The sequence below is a fragment of the Paramisgurnus dabryanus genome, chromosome 14, assembly GCF_030506205.2.
Source record: "Paramisgurnus dabryanus chromosome 14, PD_genome_1.1, whole genome shotgun sequence".
Lineage (NCBI taxonomy): Eukaryota > Metazoa > Chordata > Actinopteri > Cypriniformes > Cobitidae > Paramisgurnus > Paramisgurnus dabryanus.
The window spans coordinates 11,710,297-11,724,939 of NC_133350.1; the positions used below are offsets into that span (position 1 = coordinate 11,710,297).

Consider the following 14,643-nt stretch of genomic DNA (forward strand, 5'->3'; position numbering starts at 1 on the left):
TCAAGAGTCAAACTTTTCATCATTTGTCTGTATAGTGCACTGCACTGGCTTTCTAAACATTCTTAGATCAAGATGTTTTTTCGTTATGAGCAAAATGACCTAAGAAAATAAGTCTAATTTTTAAACAAAATGTATTAAATTTTATTAAAACAAGCAAAAAAATCTGCCAATGGGGTAAGCAAATTGTTCTTGAATTTAGTGTTTAAGAAAAAAGTTAAAAATGTTTAGCTTACCCCATTGGCAGATTGTTTTTGCTTGTTTGATCCACAAATTCACTCAAATTTGATATTTTTTGTAATGTGAGATTTTTTTCTGACTTATTTTCTTAGGTTATTTTGCTCATGCTTAAAACAAGACAAAAATACTAAGAAAGTATTTTTTGCAGTGTGAAACCATACACTGCAAAAAATTATTTTCAAGAAAAAACATTCTTAGTGTTTTTTGTCTTGTTTTCAGTAAATATATCTATAAATTCTTAAATTAAGATGCTTTTACTTGATGAGCAAAACGACCCAAGAAAATAAGTCTCGTTTTTAGACCAAAAATATCAAATTTAAAGGAATTTGTGGATTAAACAAGCAAAAAAATCTGCCAATGGGGTAAGCAAAAAATCTTGAACATTTTTCTTAAACACTAAATTCAAGAAAAAAAACAAGATGAATTTGTTTACCCCATTGGCAGATTTTTTTTGCTTGTTTTATGCACAAAATCACTTACATTTGATATTTTTGGTATAAAAACTAGACTTATTTTCTTGGGTCGTTTTGCTCATCAAGAAAAAGCATCTCAATTTAAGAATTTTTAGTATTTTTGTCTTGTTTTCAGTTAATATATATTGAAGGAATTTTTTTCTTAAATCATTTTTTTTTGCAATGTACAGAGACTTTAAAGGTCACTTAATATAAGAAATTTACATTTAGATGTTCTTCACAGCAAAAAAATGATTTTAAAGAAAGAAATTCTTAGTATTTTTGTCTTGTTTTCTGTAAAAATATAAAAAAAATCTTAAATTAAGATGCTTTTTCGCAATGAGCAAAACGACCCAAGAAAATAAGTCTTAAGTACATGTTTTCTTGAATTTCTTAATTTAGTGTTTTTACCGAGCCCCTAAGGTGACATTGGAGTAAAAAAAATCTATAGTTTAGTTTCATGTGCTCACGTGAAACTTTCATGTGCAGAATTTTTTATTTATTTTAGTTTTGCGTGCTCGCGTGAAACTTTCGCTTTCACGTGCGCACACGATAGTTTCACGTGCTCACGCGATAGCTTCACGTGAAACTAAACTTAAATTTTTTCTCCATGTCCCCTTAGAGGCTCTGTACAAAATCACTTAAATTTGATATTTTTGGTTTAAAAACTAGACTTATAAAAAATATTTTTACCTAAAACAAGACAAAAATACTAAGAAAATTTTTCTTGAAAACAATTTTTTGCAGTGATGTCACTTTGCGCTGGCCCCGCCCACAACTGTATAAAGACTACAGTTAAGTCATAATTTTTATTTTAAATCTTTACATAATTTATTGCGCACATTAATTATGAACAATGAAGTAAGGTGATTGTCTTATTAAAAATATTAAAATCTTACATATTGTGCCTTTAATGACAGTCAATGGGAACAGATGCTGCCAGGCACTAACATTAAAAGTTATGTGAAGAGGAACAACTGCTTTGTGTGCATTTTCACCAACATTTCCTTTGAATCAACATCAAACTAGTTTCATTTATCTTGTAACTATTTTTGGGAGTTATGTGATGTATCGTTCGCTGTTTTGTAGCCTTTTGCTGATGTTTCTTTCCCTAAGTCACTAAAAGATTCATTGCATGGCCCACAGTTCAATCACATTTATAATTGTTTTATATTTAGACTCCGTAACGGGAAATGAAAGGCAATGTTTCATAGCCACCATAGAGACGAGCACAAATACTGAACAAGCACAATGAACTAACAGATGAGTGTGTGTGTATTTATAGATCTACTAAAGTTTTGAATTTATAATTCATGATTTCTATGAGCTCTGTATCTTCCAGAATAAATATGCAGGATGACATTAATAGTTTTTAGTCGGGATCGAGTTCTGTGCTGATTCATATCTGACCTGTGCTCTGTTTTATAGCACTTGGATCTGTTTTAATTATGCTCTCAGATGAGCGTGACTTGAATTTAAGGCCTGTTTTGAATGTACAGTAAATGGGTGTACGGGAAATGTGTCTGATTTGAGATGTGTAATGTTGTGCATAAAGTCATTTTTATGCTGACTAATAGCTAAAAAGCAGGGTCATTGAGTTAACTCAACGGTTTCAAAGGTCACTAATGGTCTGTAATGTACATAAGCTCTTTACTGCCACCTTCAGGAAACAACTGAGAATTACAATATCCACTTAAACATTTAGGGGCAGTTTACACGGGGTTTAGATTAATCCAGCACTACAAACATACCTTACAAAAGCAATACTGCTGTGCATATTGAGACAAAACAATAGCACTGATATATGTTAAGATATGTCAGTGCAAGATGTTTTTGAATTAGGCAACTCAAACATGCATTTTCGTCTGGGACTAGGATAAGATCTGCCAGAGGAACCGGACCTTAATGTCTGAATACCTGTATATAAGTGACATTTATTTTAAAGAGCCCAGTTTTAGCAAAATGGTCACCTAGTATTTGAGCGTTTTGAATATCTATGTTACACTACCACTTGATAACCACATAGTTATTGTGATTTGGTTACTCTGCTCGGACATGAGGCATACAGTTTTTTTTATCCTCTGACCTTTTATGCTGCTAATGCAATGCTCTACCACTGATAGTAACTCATAGTTGTTTAAAGATGCCACTTGGTTTGATATTTGAATTAGAGATTCACCAATACAAATATCTGTGCTGGAACGATAATCGAGTGACGTATATCAATGCAACAGTTTTGCTTTTTACTCCTTGTTTTTAAAGTGTTATGTTGTGAAATCCTAGAAGTGCAGAGCGTAAGAAAGGATGTGTTCATTTTTTACACATTGTAATTTTAACACATTATATGTCATTTTGTGTTTAAATAAATAAAAGGAACAACGTAAGATGTGTTAAAACAACACAAAGTGTGTTATTTCAATAACACAAAGATGTGTCTAGTTAAGAAGAGACTGAATCTCTCTCACCAGTGCAGCAGCAACTGGTGCACAAGGGAGGTGCTCCCCAATACTAACCACACACACACAAATATGCTGTTATAGTCAATGTACAGACCAGAAATTGACCCTTTTTAAGTGGAGGGATGTGGTGAAAAAGTGATGTACACCTTCAAATAAGCCTAATTTTGGTCTTGTATTAAAGAAGACACTTTGACGTTTTTTACGGAAGTGTCTGGAGGTGAAAATATCATTTTTATAGCAGTTTACATTTATATGTAATAAATAAAATATGCAATAGTATTATTTTTATACATAAGATTATCAAAAAACTGAGGTTTGCTGCATAGTGTATACTCTTGTCACAAATGAATACTGTATTATTATTACTGCTAAAATATGAAAACTACATTCACGAAAACTATATCCATGAAAACTATAGAACTTTCCAACAATATGTAGTTTGTCGTGATGGATTAACATTTACATGAAAAATCTTGAAGTAGCCGCTCACGTGGCAGTGCCCCTTAACGGGTTAAGCTCTGTTTTTGCACAGGCCTACTAAAATTTGTCATTTTTACTGTTGATCACCATGTGGCACCATTAACCCTAATGGTGCCACATGGTGATCAACAGTAAAAAATACCTCTTTGGAAAAGGAAAAACCACCAACAATCAAGAATGCATGATTATACGGTGTCCTGGCTTTGCAATCAAAAAATTTCATTATAATGGAAGTCAATGGGGCAAAAACAGTAAATGGGGGAGAAAAAAAATAAAATGTATCAAGGCCAATGTTTTAACCATTCTTTGACATGCCCAAGACTGGAAAGGGTTAAAAAATCAAGTCCACAATCAATTTATATATTAAAAATTAGTCATTGTGTGTGTGTTTTCCCCCTAAATCTGGGACATCACTTATGAACTTAGCAATTAAAGAGTTAAAATCATGGAAATTTTTTAAACCGTATAGTTTTGATCAGTAATGAGTGCTTATTCAAATCTGTTGATTAATAGATTTAAGAAAAAAAAGATGAGTTGCTGTAACTTAAAATAAAGTTGTAACTTCGCTGAAAGGGGAGATTACACAAAACCTTTTAAGGATGTAAAATAAGTCTAGTTTTTAGACAAGGGGGCATGGAGAAAAAATTAAATTAAGTTTAGTTTCGCGTGCGCACGTGAAACTTAAAACAAAATTCTGCACATGAAGGTTTCGCGTGAGCACATGAAACTAAACTAACAAAATATCATATAGATAATTTATTATAACATGTTAAAATTGCCACTTTTGTGAGCAAAAATGTGCCATTTTTGGGTGTCCTTTAATATCCAAATGAGCTGATCTCTGCACTAAATGGCAGTGCTGTGGTTGGATAGTGCAGATTAAGGGGCAGTATTATCCCCTTCTGACATCACAAGGGGAGCAAAATTTCAATGACCTATTTTTTCACGTGCTTGCAGAGAATGGTTTACCAAAACTAAGATAATTTACACATTTTCTATGTTGATAAAAGCACTGGGGACCCAATTGTAGCATTTAAACATGGATAAAGTCAGATTTTCATGATATGTCCCCTTTAAGTTATTTTAACTTTATTTTACAGTTACAGCAGCTACACTGCAAAAAAATATTTTCAAGAAAACATTTTCTTAGTACTTTTGTCTTGTTTTCAGTAAAAATATCTAAAAATTCTTGAATTAAGATGCTTTTTCTTGAAGAGCCATTTTTTAGACCAAAAATATCAAATTTAAGTGATTTTGTGCATAAAACAAGCAAAAAAATCTGCCAATGGGGTAAGCAAAAAAATCAAAGTTAAAAATGACTTGTAAATCTAAGTTGATTATTTAAGTGCAAAAAATAATTTTACAGTGCACATCAGCTGTGTGTCTCATGTGTTATTGTCAACACGTTTAAGAGAAAGAGAGCAAGAGAAAGTGTCCGTGTGCTCTCTTCTCTCTCTCTCTCTCTCGAGTTGAGTGATCTGGACTCTGATTGGTCACACTGGTCAGGAGATGATTGACATGCTCCTCTTGGGTTTCAGTGGCTCTGCTCTCTTGTTTAATCTCTAAGAGAGACACAAAGCACACACAGGTCGCTCAATAGTCATGAGGAACCTGCTCACCACACAGGACCAGAACTTCTACCGCGAGCTGATCCTGAAGGAGGCCTACACACGACTGGCATGGAAGATGAAATACAGCCAGGAATATCCCAGCAGCTCCACGGCTCGCCAATTCAAATCCATTGGACTTTTCAATCCTCCCTCTGTCAGTAAACTCACACTGCCTCCTGTGGTCCAGAAACCAAAAACCCCTGTGGTGACCCAGCGGACCCTGAGCGAGACGCCCCTGATGAGACCCATAAGCCCACACATTAAAGCATCTCTGTACGACGGATTCTCTCATGAAGGCAAAGGACGACAGCTGTACCTGAAGAAACGTAGCAAACAAGGTCCTGAAGAGAAATTCGAATATCCAATTTTGTCTTCTTGGGATTATGGATGGAGGTTAGGTAAGCAAAGCAAAGCAAAATCTAGTCTGATACATTTCTAGATTTATCTTGGTTTCTTTCTTCAATGGAAACTCTGTGGATGTTCTTCACCCATCAAAATCATAATTGTCAAAAGTCTTTAATGTTAAACATAATGGCAAACCTTTCTGCAAGTCTTGTGAATTGGGTTGTATTTGATGTTGGTAGGATAAACAATGCATGACCAGTTACACATCAACGATTATTGGTTTTGTTTAAATAGTTTTAGCACTAGTAATAGTGATTGCTAACTTTGCAAACAACATTACTAATGACTCTTAATGATAAACTTGCTGTGTGAAAAAGTAAAACATTTGCCTTACGGTCAGAGTTTAAGTTTGTTAGGAAAATACTCCTGTTGAACATTAAACTAGCTTTATGGTTTCCCAGGTGACTATGACTCCGACTGCAAGACGCCGGCCAACGGAAGATCTGAGATCGTAAGGAACACTTTCTATGCCAGGAATGGCATTTTTAATATTCCCTTGGCAACAGATCGGCTCGGATAAAATGCCCCTGGACTATTTCATCCACTCCAGACCTGGAAAACAAAATTTCAAGTTCCCATGAACTTTACATGACAGTGTTTACTTTCCAAGACCCAATGTGCAGAATTCTCTGACACAGTAAATCATTTATTTAAATGAAGTAAATCCTAAATGTTTAATGGCAATGAATGAAAACTTTTTGGTTACATTTATGCATTTGGCAAAATGTTTTGACTTACAGTGCATTACAACGTATACATTTTTTTCAATCAGTATTTGCATTCCCTGGGTTTGAACCCATGACCTTTTGCGTTGCTCTACCATTGAGCTATACAGGAGCAGATACATGTCAGATACAATACAAAGTTATTATATAGAGTTAATTAAAGGAGAGAAACAGATATAGTACAGTAGCGAAAGAAATGAGCTGGTAACTAACCCTTACTGTCTCATAGCAACCAGTAAACACTCTTGGGTGTCTGGTTCATAATTAACTAGTACAGGAAGATCTGTACCACCTTTCAATGAAACATTGTGCTCGTCTCTACAAAAATATCCTTAATAAAATTCTGTTTACTGAATGGATCACTGATTTATTGTTTTCAAGTTGTTAAGTTGATCAGTCGTATAACTGAGCAGAGCTTCAGTAAAAGTGTAAGATAAAAAAAATAGATGATTTATCTTCTTTCTGCTGGATTTACAGTAATGCAGAGAGGAAAGTGGTCACTTACAGCCAAAGCCTGATGAAATACAAATGAAACAAGTTGTTAATATTTCTCATGGGTTGATAGAAGATTGCTGAACTTGTTTATCACAATGTCAAATATGGCCCAAGAAAATGAACTGAATTTAAATTTTCTAAAGATAATTTTCACAAAACATCGATTTTTTTTTGACATGCAAGAAGAGAAAATTTAACCTTTAAACTGAGAAAAAAATTGTCCTTTCACTGCAAAAAATTATTTTCAAGAAAAAATGTCTTAGTATTTTTTTCTTGTTTTCAGTTAAAAGATCTAAAAACTCTTAAATTAAGATACTTTTTCTTGATGAGCAAAACGACGCAAGAAAATAGTTTTTAGACCAAAAAGATCAAATTTAAGTGATTTCGTGCATAAACCGAGCAAAAAATCTGCCACTGGGATAAGCAAAAAAATCATGAAAATTTTTCTTAAACACTAAATTCAAGAAAAATTAGCTTACCCCATTGGCAGATTTTTTTGCTTGTTTTATGCACAAAATCACTTAAATTTGATATTTTTGGTCTAAAAACTAGACTTATTTTCTTGGGTCGTTTTGTTCATCAAGAAAAAGCATCTTAATTAAGAATGTTTCGATATTTTTACTGAAAACAAGACAAAAATACTAAGATGTAGAATTTTTTTCTTAAAAATATTTTTTATCAGTGCTAATTGGGTGGTACCCTTTAAAAAATGTACAGCTTTGCTTTAAAAAGAGTTCACGTTAGTACCTCAAAGGTACAAATTAGTACCAAATATATGCATATTTGTACCTAAATGCTACGTATTAGGACTTTTATGAAGGGTACTTTCCCAGTGATAGCTAGGGAGCATTATTTCATCTCCACTTTTTTTGAAAATATGCTCTTTTCCAGCTCCCCTATAGTGAAACATGATTTTTACAGTTTTGGAATCCATTCAGCCGATCTCCGGGTTTGGCAGTATCACTTTTAGCATAGCTTAGGATAATCCATTGAATCTGATTAGACCATTAGCATCGTGCTAAAAAATAAGCAGAGAGTTTTTGCAATCCTCCCTCAAGGACATTGCCGCTGTAACATGGCTGCAGGATGCGCAATGATATTACACAGCACCCGAAATCCCCTTGGTTTCTTTCAATGACAGGGGACTATTTTCGGGCACTGCGTACAGTAATATCATTGCGCCTCCTGCAGCCATGTTACGGCAGCAAAGTCCTTGATTATTACGCCAAAATTAGAGTATAGTTCATAGCCATATGTGCCTAGAAAATCACTTCTTTTCATTTTCCGTTGGTTTTGGTACTTAATGTAACTACAGAAGAGTCAAGTTTTAAATAGGAAAAATATCAAAACTCTTTAGTTATTTTTTAGCGTAATGCTATTGGTCTAATCAGATTCAATGGATTGTGCTAAGCTTTGCTAAAAGTGGTACCGCCAGACCCTGAGATCAGCTGAATGGATTCCAAACCTGTAAAATTCAAACGTTTAACACTCGGAAAGCTGGAAAATTAGCCTATTTTCACAAAAGCGGAGTGTCCTTTTAAATAAAAAACTCATGAAATATTATTTTCACAACTTTCACAAAAAAAGAAAAAAGTTTATAGCTTTATATTTACTTGCTCCTCAGTAAGTCCAAATTCGTCTTTGAAGTTAAAAACCTCCACAGATTTTGGATTTACAGCCTCAATCATCTTCTTTCCATGGAGGACGATCCTGTAAACAGAAACATGACAACTATCAGATGAATCAAGACATTAGGACACAAACATCAAGTGATTCATTACAAGCATGAATCTTTAACCACTAAGCTACCCCAAGATGTCCATTTTTAAGCTAACTAGAGCGTGTTTCTGAATTAACATCTTTTGTTGGTTCAACATTTCTCTCAAACAAAAACATGTCTGTGCACCTGATCCGAATCTTTACATTCATGTATTTGGTTGATGCTTCTATCCAAAGGGAATGAAAGTGCATTGCAGCATTTTCTAGGGATCAAACCCATAACTTTTGTGATGCTCCAATGCTCCAATTGAGCTACAGGAGCACTGCTAAAAATCTGGTTCATAGGAATGTTGTTGTTGTTGATCCAGAGAATAGAACATCTAGATCTGTACTGTAATAATGTCTGTTCTTAAAGAGTTTCTAACCTGTCATAAGCACATTTGGTAGACGCCCTCACAGATGTATCCAGTTTGTCACCAGTAAGCCACACAAACTGAGCGTCTGAGCGCAGACGGATGTTCACCCACTGTTTTTTAGGTACATAACCGCAGGCAGCATTGAAATCCCCCATTATGATGAAATTCTGGCAAAATTAGAGCAGATAGAAACTGAATCAAGAAACAGGAACTCTTAAGAAACCACAGACGCTTTGTGGGTCAAACCAGGTGAAGAGAAGGCCAGGTGTGAGGATCACTTTCACTTGATCTAGACTCAGGTGTGCCTAATATAATCATTTGATAAACTATATGTACTGTAGACTAATAGTGTAAAATTTGGATGCACCTTTAATTCTTTATCATAAGTATTAGGTTTTTTTATACAGAAGGTATGAGAATTACCTTATGTAGTGATCAAAAATGTTATATTTGATTTTTCGGTAACACTTTAGTATAGGGACCAACTCTCACTTTTAACTGGTTTCTGGTTACATATTGGCTGATATAAAGGACATATTAATGCCTTGTTCTGCATGACCATATTGTACATCCCGTAACCCAATCCAATACCTAAACCTAACCTCTACAACAACAACAACTACCTTACTAGCTATTAATTAGCAGTAAATTAAAAGTCATAGTTAATAATCAACAAGTGTTCCCCATACTTAAGTGTTACCAATTTTTCTTATAACACACTAAGGGTATATATGCACACTGCAAAAAATGATTTTCAAGAAAACTAATTCTTAGTATTTTTGTCTTGTTTTCTATAAAAATATCTAAATTTTTTTAAATTAAGATGCTTTTCTTGATGAGCAAAACTACACAAGAAAATAAGTCTAGTTTTTAGACCAAAAATATCAAATTTAAGTGATTTTGTGGATAAAAAAGCAAAAAAATCTGCCAAAGGGGTAAGCAAAAAAAAAATTGAAAATTTTTCTTAAACACTAAATAAAAAAAAATTCAAGAAAAATTTGCTTACCCCATTGGCAAATGTTTTTGCTTGTTTTATGCACAAAATCACTTAAATTTGATATTTTTGGTCTAAAAACTAGACTTATTTTCTTGGGTCGTTTTGCTCATCAAGAAAAAGAAACTTAATTTAAGAATGAAAACAAGACAAAAAAATACACATTTTTTTTTCTTCTTGAAAATAATTTTTTGCAGTGCAAGTATGTGTTTTTTAATATCAGTAAGTTAATAAGAACAGACAGACATGAAGTCAAATATCAAACTCTTACCTCCGACTGCCACATTTGTGAGACGTTTTCATGTACATCATACAATTCATCGATTTCTTTCACAGCGTTCTCTGGGACAGTATGAATAGGGATGATGACAAAATCCTTGATTTCTGTTATAAGACACAGAAACCCATCAGTCCTCGTGTCCTTGGGAGGCACGCTCATAATGCTTAATCATATAAATAATTTTTTCTCACCTGTTTTGGGAGTTGAAAACCAAACCACGAATGGCTCTCGAGCAAAAACGTCTTCATCTCCAGTTTGTTTGTCAGGATATTGATAGATGGATTTGACAGACACCATCTTCTGTCTGACATCATGGGTTTAATGGAAACTGTTATTATAGCCTCATTATTCGTTACTTTTATATTTATTACCTACAATGTAGGTATGGTGCATTTTGCAATGCACAAGTATGGTGCATTTTTATGTAGCAGAATATGTAAGGAATAATTGACGACGGGCCATTGAATTATAAAAAAATAATGCACACCCAAGGTGCAATGCGGCATGTCGCGAAGAGAAGTGCCGTTACACCGCGGGTGTGCATTATTTTCAAATAATTCAAAGGACCGGAGTCAATCATTCCTCTTATACCACGGTTACCACAAACATTGCTCTGCTGCCTATTTTTAAGACATTTGACAAGTTAGGTGTGCGGTTATCAAAAATTAATGCATACCCACGGAACATTTCTCAGCCAATCAGAATACAGCATTCAACAGACCCGTGGTATAACACACGGTAAATGCTATAATATAACAATAATTACAATAACAGTGAATTATGATTATATTTATTAATGAGTTACACACATACCTGTAAATAAAAGCATATTGCTCCTTATATGATTTCCTTCCCAGCCTCTCACTCAGGACGTAACTAAATTCATCTGTTTGTGTCTGGTACCTGCTGTGTAACACGTTAGTATTCACCAATAATAAAAATGCATTTGCATTTGCTTTTTTGTATCCAATTACTTTTTGCAAAGATTTATCTTTTTACTTTATTTAGTGAAATATTTATTGTTATGACAGCTGATACATTAGTAGCTATACATTAGTTGCTAGTAAGAGGTATATTTACCTGTTTAAGTTAGTCATGAGTTGATCAAAAGCTTTTCCCTTAGCATCTTTAATCTCCAGTACAAGCATGAGGTCACAGCGAATGATGCTCTGCAGTGTTACAGTAATTATATCACATTATTTGTTTGTCTTGAGAACTGCATCAGTGTATATTTAGTTTGATACTCTTTTGCAACAAATAAAGAACTGAACGTATCGTAACATCTATTTGATCTTGTTTGTCATTTATCAGTGTCACAGTTTAAGGAGTGGGATTGTGGGTAATCATGTATTCATTCATGTTAATGTATATTTATGTTATTTAACCATATGATGCATGTTAAGCATTCCAACATAAGTAAAACACAATAGAGTAAACTATGAAATATATTTGAAATCGCATTAATGTTGCATTCATTAGCATGCAAATAAAAAATGTAAGCTTTTAAAAGTCTCACCTGCAATATGATGTCCAGCACATCCGGATTAGAGACTTTGTTCTCTCCAAAGGATTTAATGTTGAAGGAGCAGATCTTCAGACTCTGAGCTCCTGTGAGGCTCAGCAGCACAAAGAAAACAGCCAGCACCATTCTGGATGAAATCATGAGAATCAGTGACAATCAAAACATTAACTTTCCCTCTGTTATATCTCTCTGTTTCCTGTGTTTTTCTGATGGTAACGCCTACTAATGCACTCTGTGACACACAATCCCATTATATGAACTGTAAAAACACAAACCGCCTGAGAACAATGTGATCAATGACACATCTGTCAATGATTTTTTGCTTGTATTCTGAGGGGGGCTTGGGTGGTCCCAGACCCCCTGGTTTTTATTAAAATTAAAATACTACATGAATTTGAATGACATATAAAAACTCTTTATTTATGACCCTTGTTAAGCAGGAGTACATTTTAATGTATAGTATTTACATACAGTATTTATATAGAGAAAGAGGCCGATTGCCAGCCCATAGCGAAATCTGATTCTGCAGCCTTCGGAATCAGTGTTGCCAGATTGGAAATGTCCAAGTATCGTACCAGAACCTCAAAATTATGGTATTTGGAAGAAAATTATCAGACACAAGTCAAATGTGCAGAATACAGCTATTTTATCTAGACAAACAACTTTTGATAGCATGTAGATTTTCCCAGTAAATAAATGACTAAGTGTACCTTAGTCGGAGAGTCAAAACAACTGGAAGAAAAGAAAGAGAGTCATTCTCAACGTTGATTGGCTGAGAAGACATGGAGTTGTGGCATGAAGGGAAACAGCAAGTGCCAAAATTACGAAATCTCGCAGAATGAGTGCTGTTTTTATCCTATCCCAAACCCAACATCTTGTGAGATTTTGGCCATATTGGTATCCCTTCTAGCCGAAACCAAGAGATAGAAGGCATGCGTTACATGCATTCTCCTCACAATTATGATTGTAGACGTAGGATCAACAGATAGATCAATAAGTGATTGCAATGACCATTTAAAGTGTCACAAAATGTGGAAATTATCATACATTGTGGGACTTTTTTATAATTGATTGTACAAAGGTCAAAATTATGGTATAAATACGATAATTATCGTACATTTGGCAACACTGTTCGGAATGAAAAACGACCTTGTTTTAGCGCAATTTGAGCTTAACTCTTTCCCCGCCATTGACAAGTTATCTCGTCAATTAAAAGAAAACTTGTTCCTGCCAATGACGCTTTTCTGACGAGGTTTTACGGTAATTTATAATTCTGCTACTATACACTAGGTGGCACTCTTAACCAACTTATAAAAAAAACTGAAGCAACTAATTCAAAAACAGTAAAAACTCTGTGTAGGATTTGATTATTTTGATCACTTCAGCTTTTTGCTAAAAATTTGAAGAAACCTACCCATATTTGAGAGGTGATAAAAAGAGAACAAATGAATATAGGATGAAACGTTGTTCTGTTATTTGTTGATTTGTTTGTTTGTTTGTTTGAAAGCAGAGTTTATATTCTTTCATTTGACATATTGTATGTTTATATATTTATAGAAGAAAACTTTCTGGAAGGCATTTTGTGAAAATCACAAACAAAGGCTGCAAAACGCTGGCGGGCAATGAGTTAAGAATCTAAATACAGTTAAATTTGTTGTTCAATGTGACTGTAGCACGTGATTTTAGAGATATCTGCCTTGCTAGCTTGAATAAAGCTACGGGCAAAATCTTATATTTATGGCAAGATTTTGGCTGTAGCTGTATCCATCAAGCCACAACCTCCGGAGGTGTTGCAAACATGCTTTCATGGCCCCCTAGTGGTGCAACTTCCCTAAAGGGACTGTGTGTTGTTTTTCTCCAAGCATCATGAAGTGTACTTAAAAACGGAGCTAAAACAGTTTTCAACATAAATGTAACCTAAATTAACGTATAAGAGAAAATAAGTTAACATATTTTTAAACAAAAGCCATTGTAATCACATTGTGTTTTTGTACTGGTCCGCTTAACCCAAAAAAGTTTTACATGTAATACAAGTACAGTATTTAAATGATTTATAATGCTGTATTATTAGCATTGCATGTTCTTGTGAGTAACTTCATTGACATTACCTTTTTAAATGAATTTATATTTAGGGGGATATGTTGTGATATTATGCGATTACTGTACTAAAGCTGTTCAGAATGTAGTTTAAATTATCTAAAGATGAATCTCTGACTCAATCAAAGAGTTCGCTGCGAGCAGGGTTCGAACCTGCGCGGGGAGACCCCATTGGATTTCAAGTCCAACGCCTTAACCACTCGGCCATCGCAGCTGCGCGTGACACTTTTACGTATTCACTTTTACGTATACAGTACGTCTTTACGTATTCAAATAGGGTTATTCCTAGCAACAGCTATTACTTCCCACACTTTCAACTAAAAGACGTCTATAATTTTGTAAAAAAAGAACCTATAGTTCATTTTGTAATACATGCTATAACTAATTTTAATCGGCACAAACTTATTTTCCAGTGTATATTCCCCTTTAATTAAAGCGCGCGTGTCATGTAGAAATAATGGCAGATAAGAATGGTGTTTATCATAATCTAAAATTGTCATAAGAAGTGGCCTCAACGTTATCTCTGTTTGGTTAAGTTACGATAAGTTATATAATAAATTAGAAGTTGCAACTCTTTACTGGGTATTTGAAATTTAGATATATTAAAGCATATCGCTGGCTTTTTGTAATAAATCATATCCACAAACGCAAACGACGTGACACGTGGTTCACGTTACTATTCTCAGCGCTGTATATGATAAAGACAGTTAAACGTGATCTAAATGTTTTCAAAAATACTAAAATTACTAAAT

The 14,643-nt window shown here is 34.1% G+C and overlaps 2 protein-coding genes and 1 non-coding gene across 4 annotated transcripts; 1 reads left to right on the top strand and 2 right to left on the bottom strand.

The window, feature by feature from the left end:
- The first annotated feature begins 5,106 nt into the window (after positions 1 to 5,106).
- Positions 5,107 to 6,183, top strand: LOC135718685 (protein SPMIP1). Its single transcript, XM_065240802.2, has 2 exons — positions 5,107 to 5,636; positions 6,045 to 6,183. Exons 1-2 carry the CDS (start codon positions 5,231 to 5,233, stop codon positions 6,161 to 6,163), a joined length of 525 nt encoding a protein of 174 aa, XP_065096874.1. The 5' UTR covers positions 5,107 to 5,230; the 3' UTR covers positions 6,164 to 6,183.
- Positions 6,184 to 6,739: 556 nt separating this feature from the next.
- LOC135718684 (deoxyribonuclease gamma-like) lies at positions 6,740 to 11,998 on the bottom strand. Of its 2 annotated transcripts, none has more exons than XM_065240801.2 (8): positions 11,789 to 11,998; positions 11,353 to 11,441; positions 11,086 to 11,175; positions 10,464 to 10,576; positions 10,264 to 10,376; positions 9,008 to 9,165; positions 8,477 to 8,573; positions 6,740 to 6,882 (listed from the first exon to the last, which is right to left on the bottom strand). In XM_065240801.2, exons 1-8 carry the CDS (start codon positions 11,933 to 11,935, stop codon positions 6,820 to 6,822), a joined length of 870 nt encoding a protein of 289 aa, XP_065096873.1. In that variant the 5' UTR covers positions 11,936 to 11,998; the 3' UTR covers positions 6,740 to 6,819. The 2 variants fall into 2 exon arrangements, with proteins under 2 accessions (XP_065096873.1, XP_065096871.1); XM_065240799.2 differs by having other exon boundaries at positions 11,086 to 11,178; positions 11,789 to 11,995.
- A 2,025-nt stretch (positions 11,999 to 14,023) lies between these two features.
- On the bottom strand, positions 14,024 to 14,105 carry trnas-uga (transfer RNA serine (anticodon UGA)). Its single transcript has one exon. It is a non-coding gene; the product is annotated as a tRNA-Ser (tRNA).
- Positions 14,106 to 14,643: the final 538 nt, after the last annotated feature.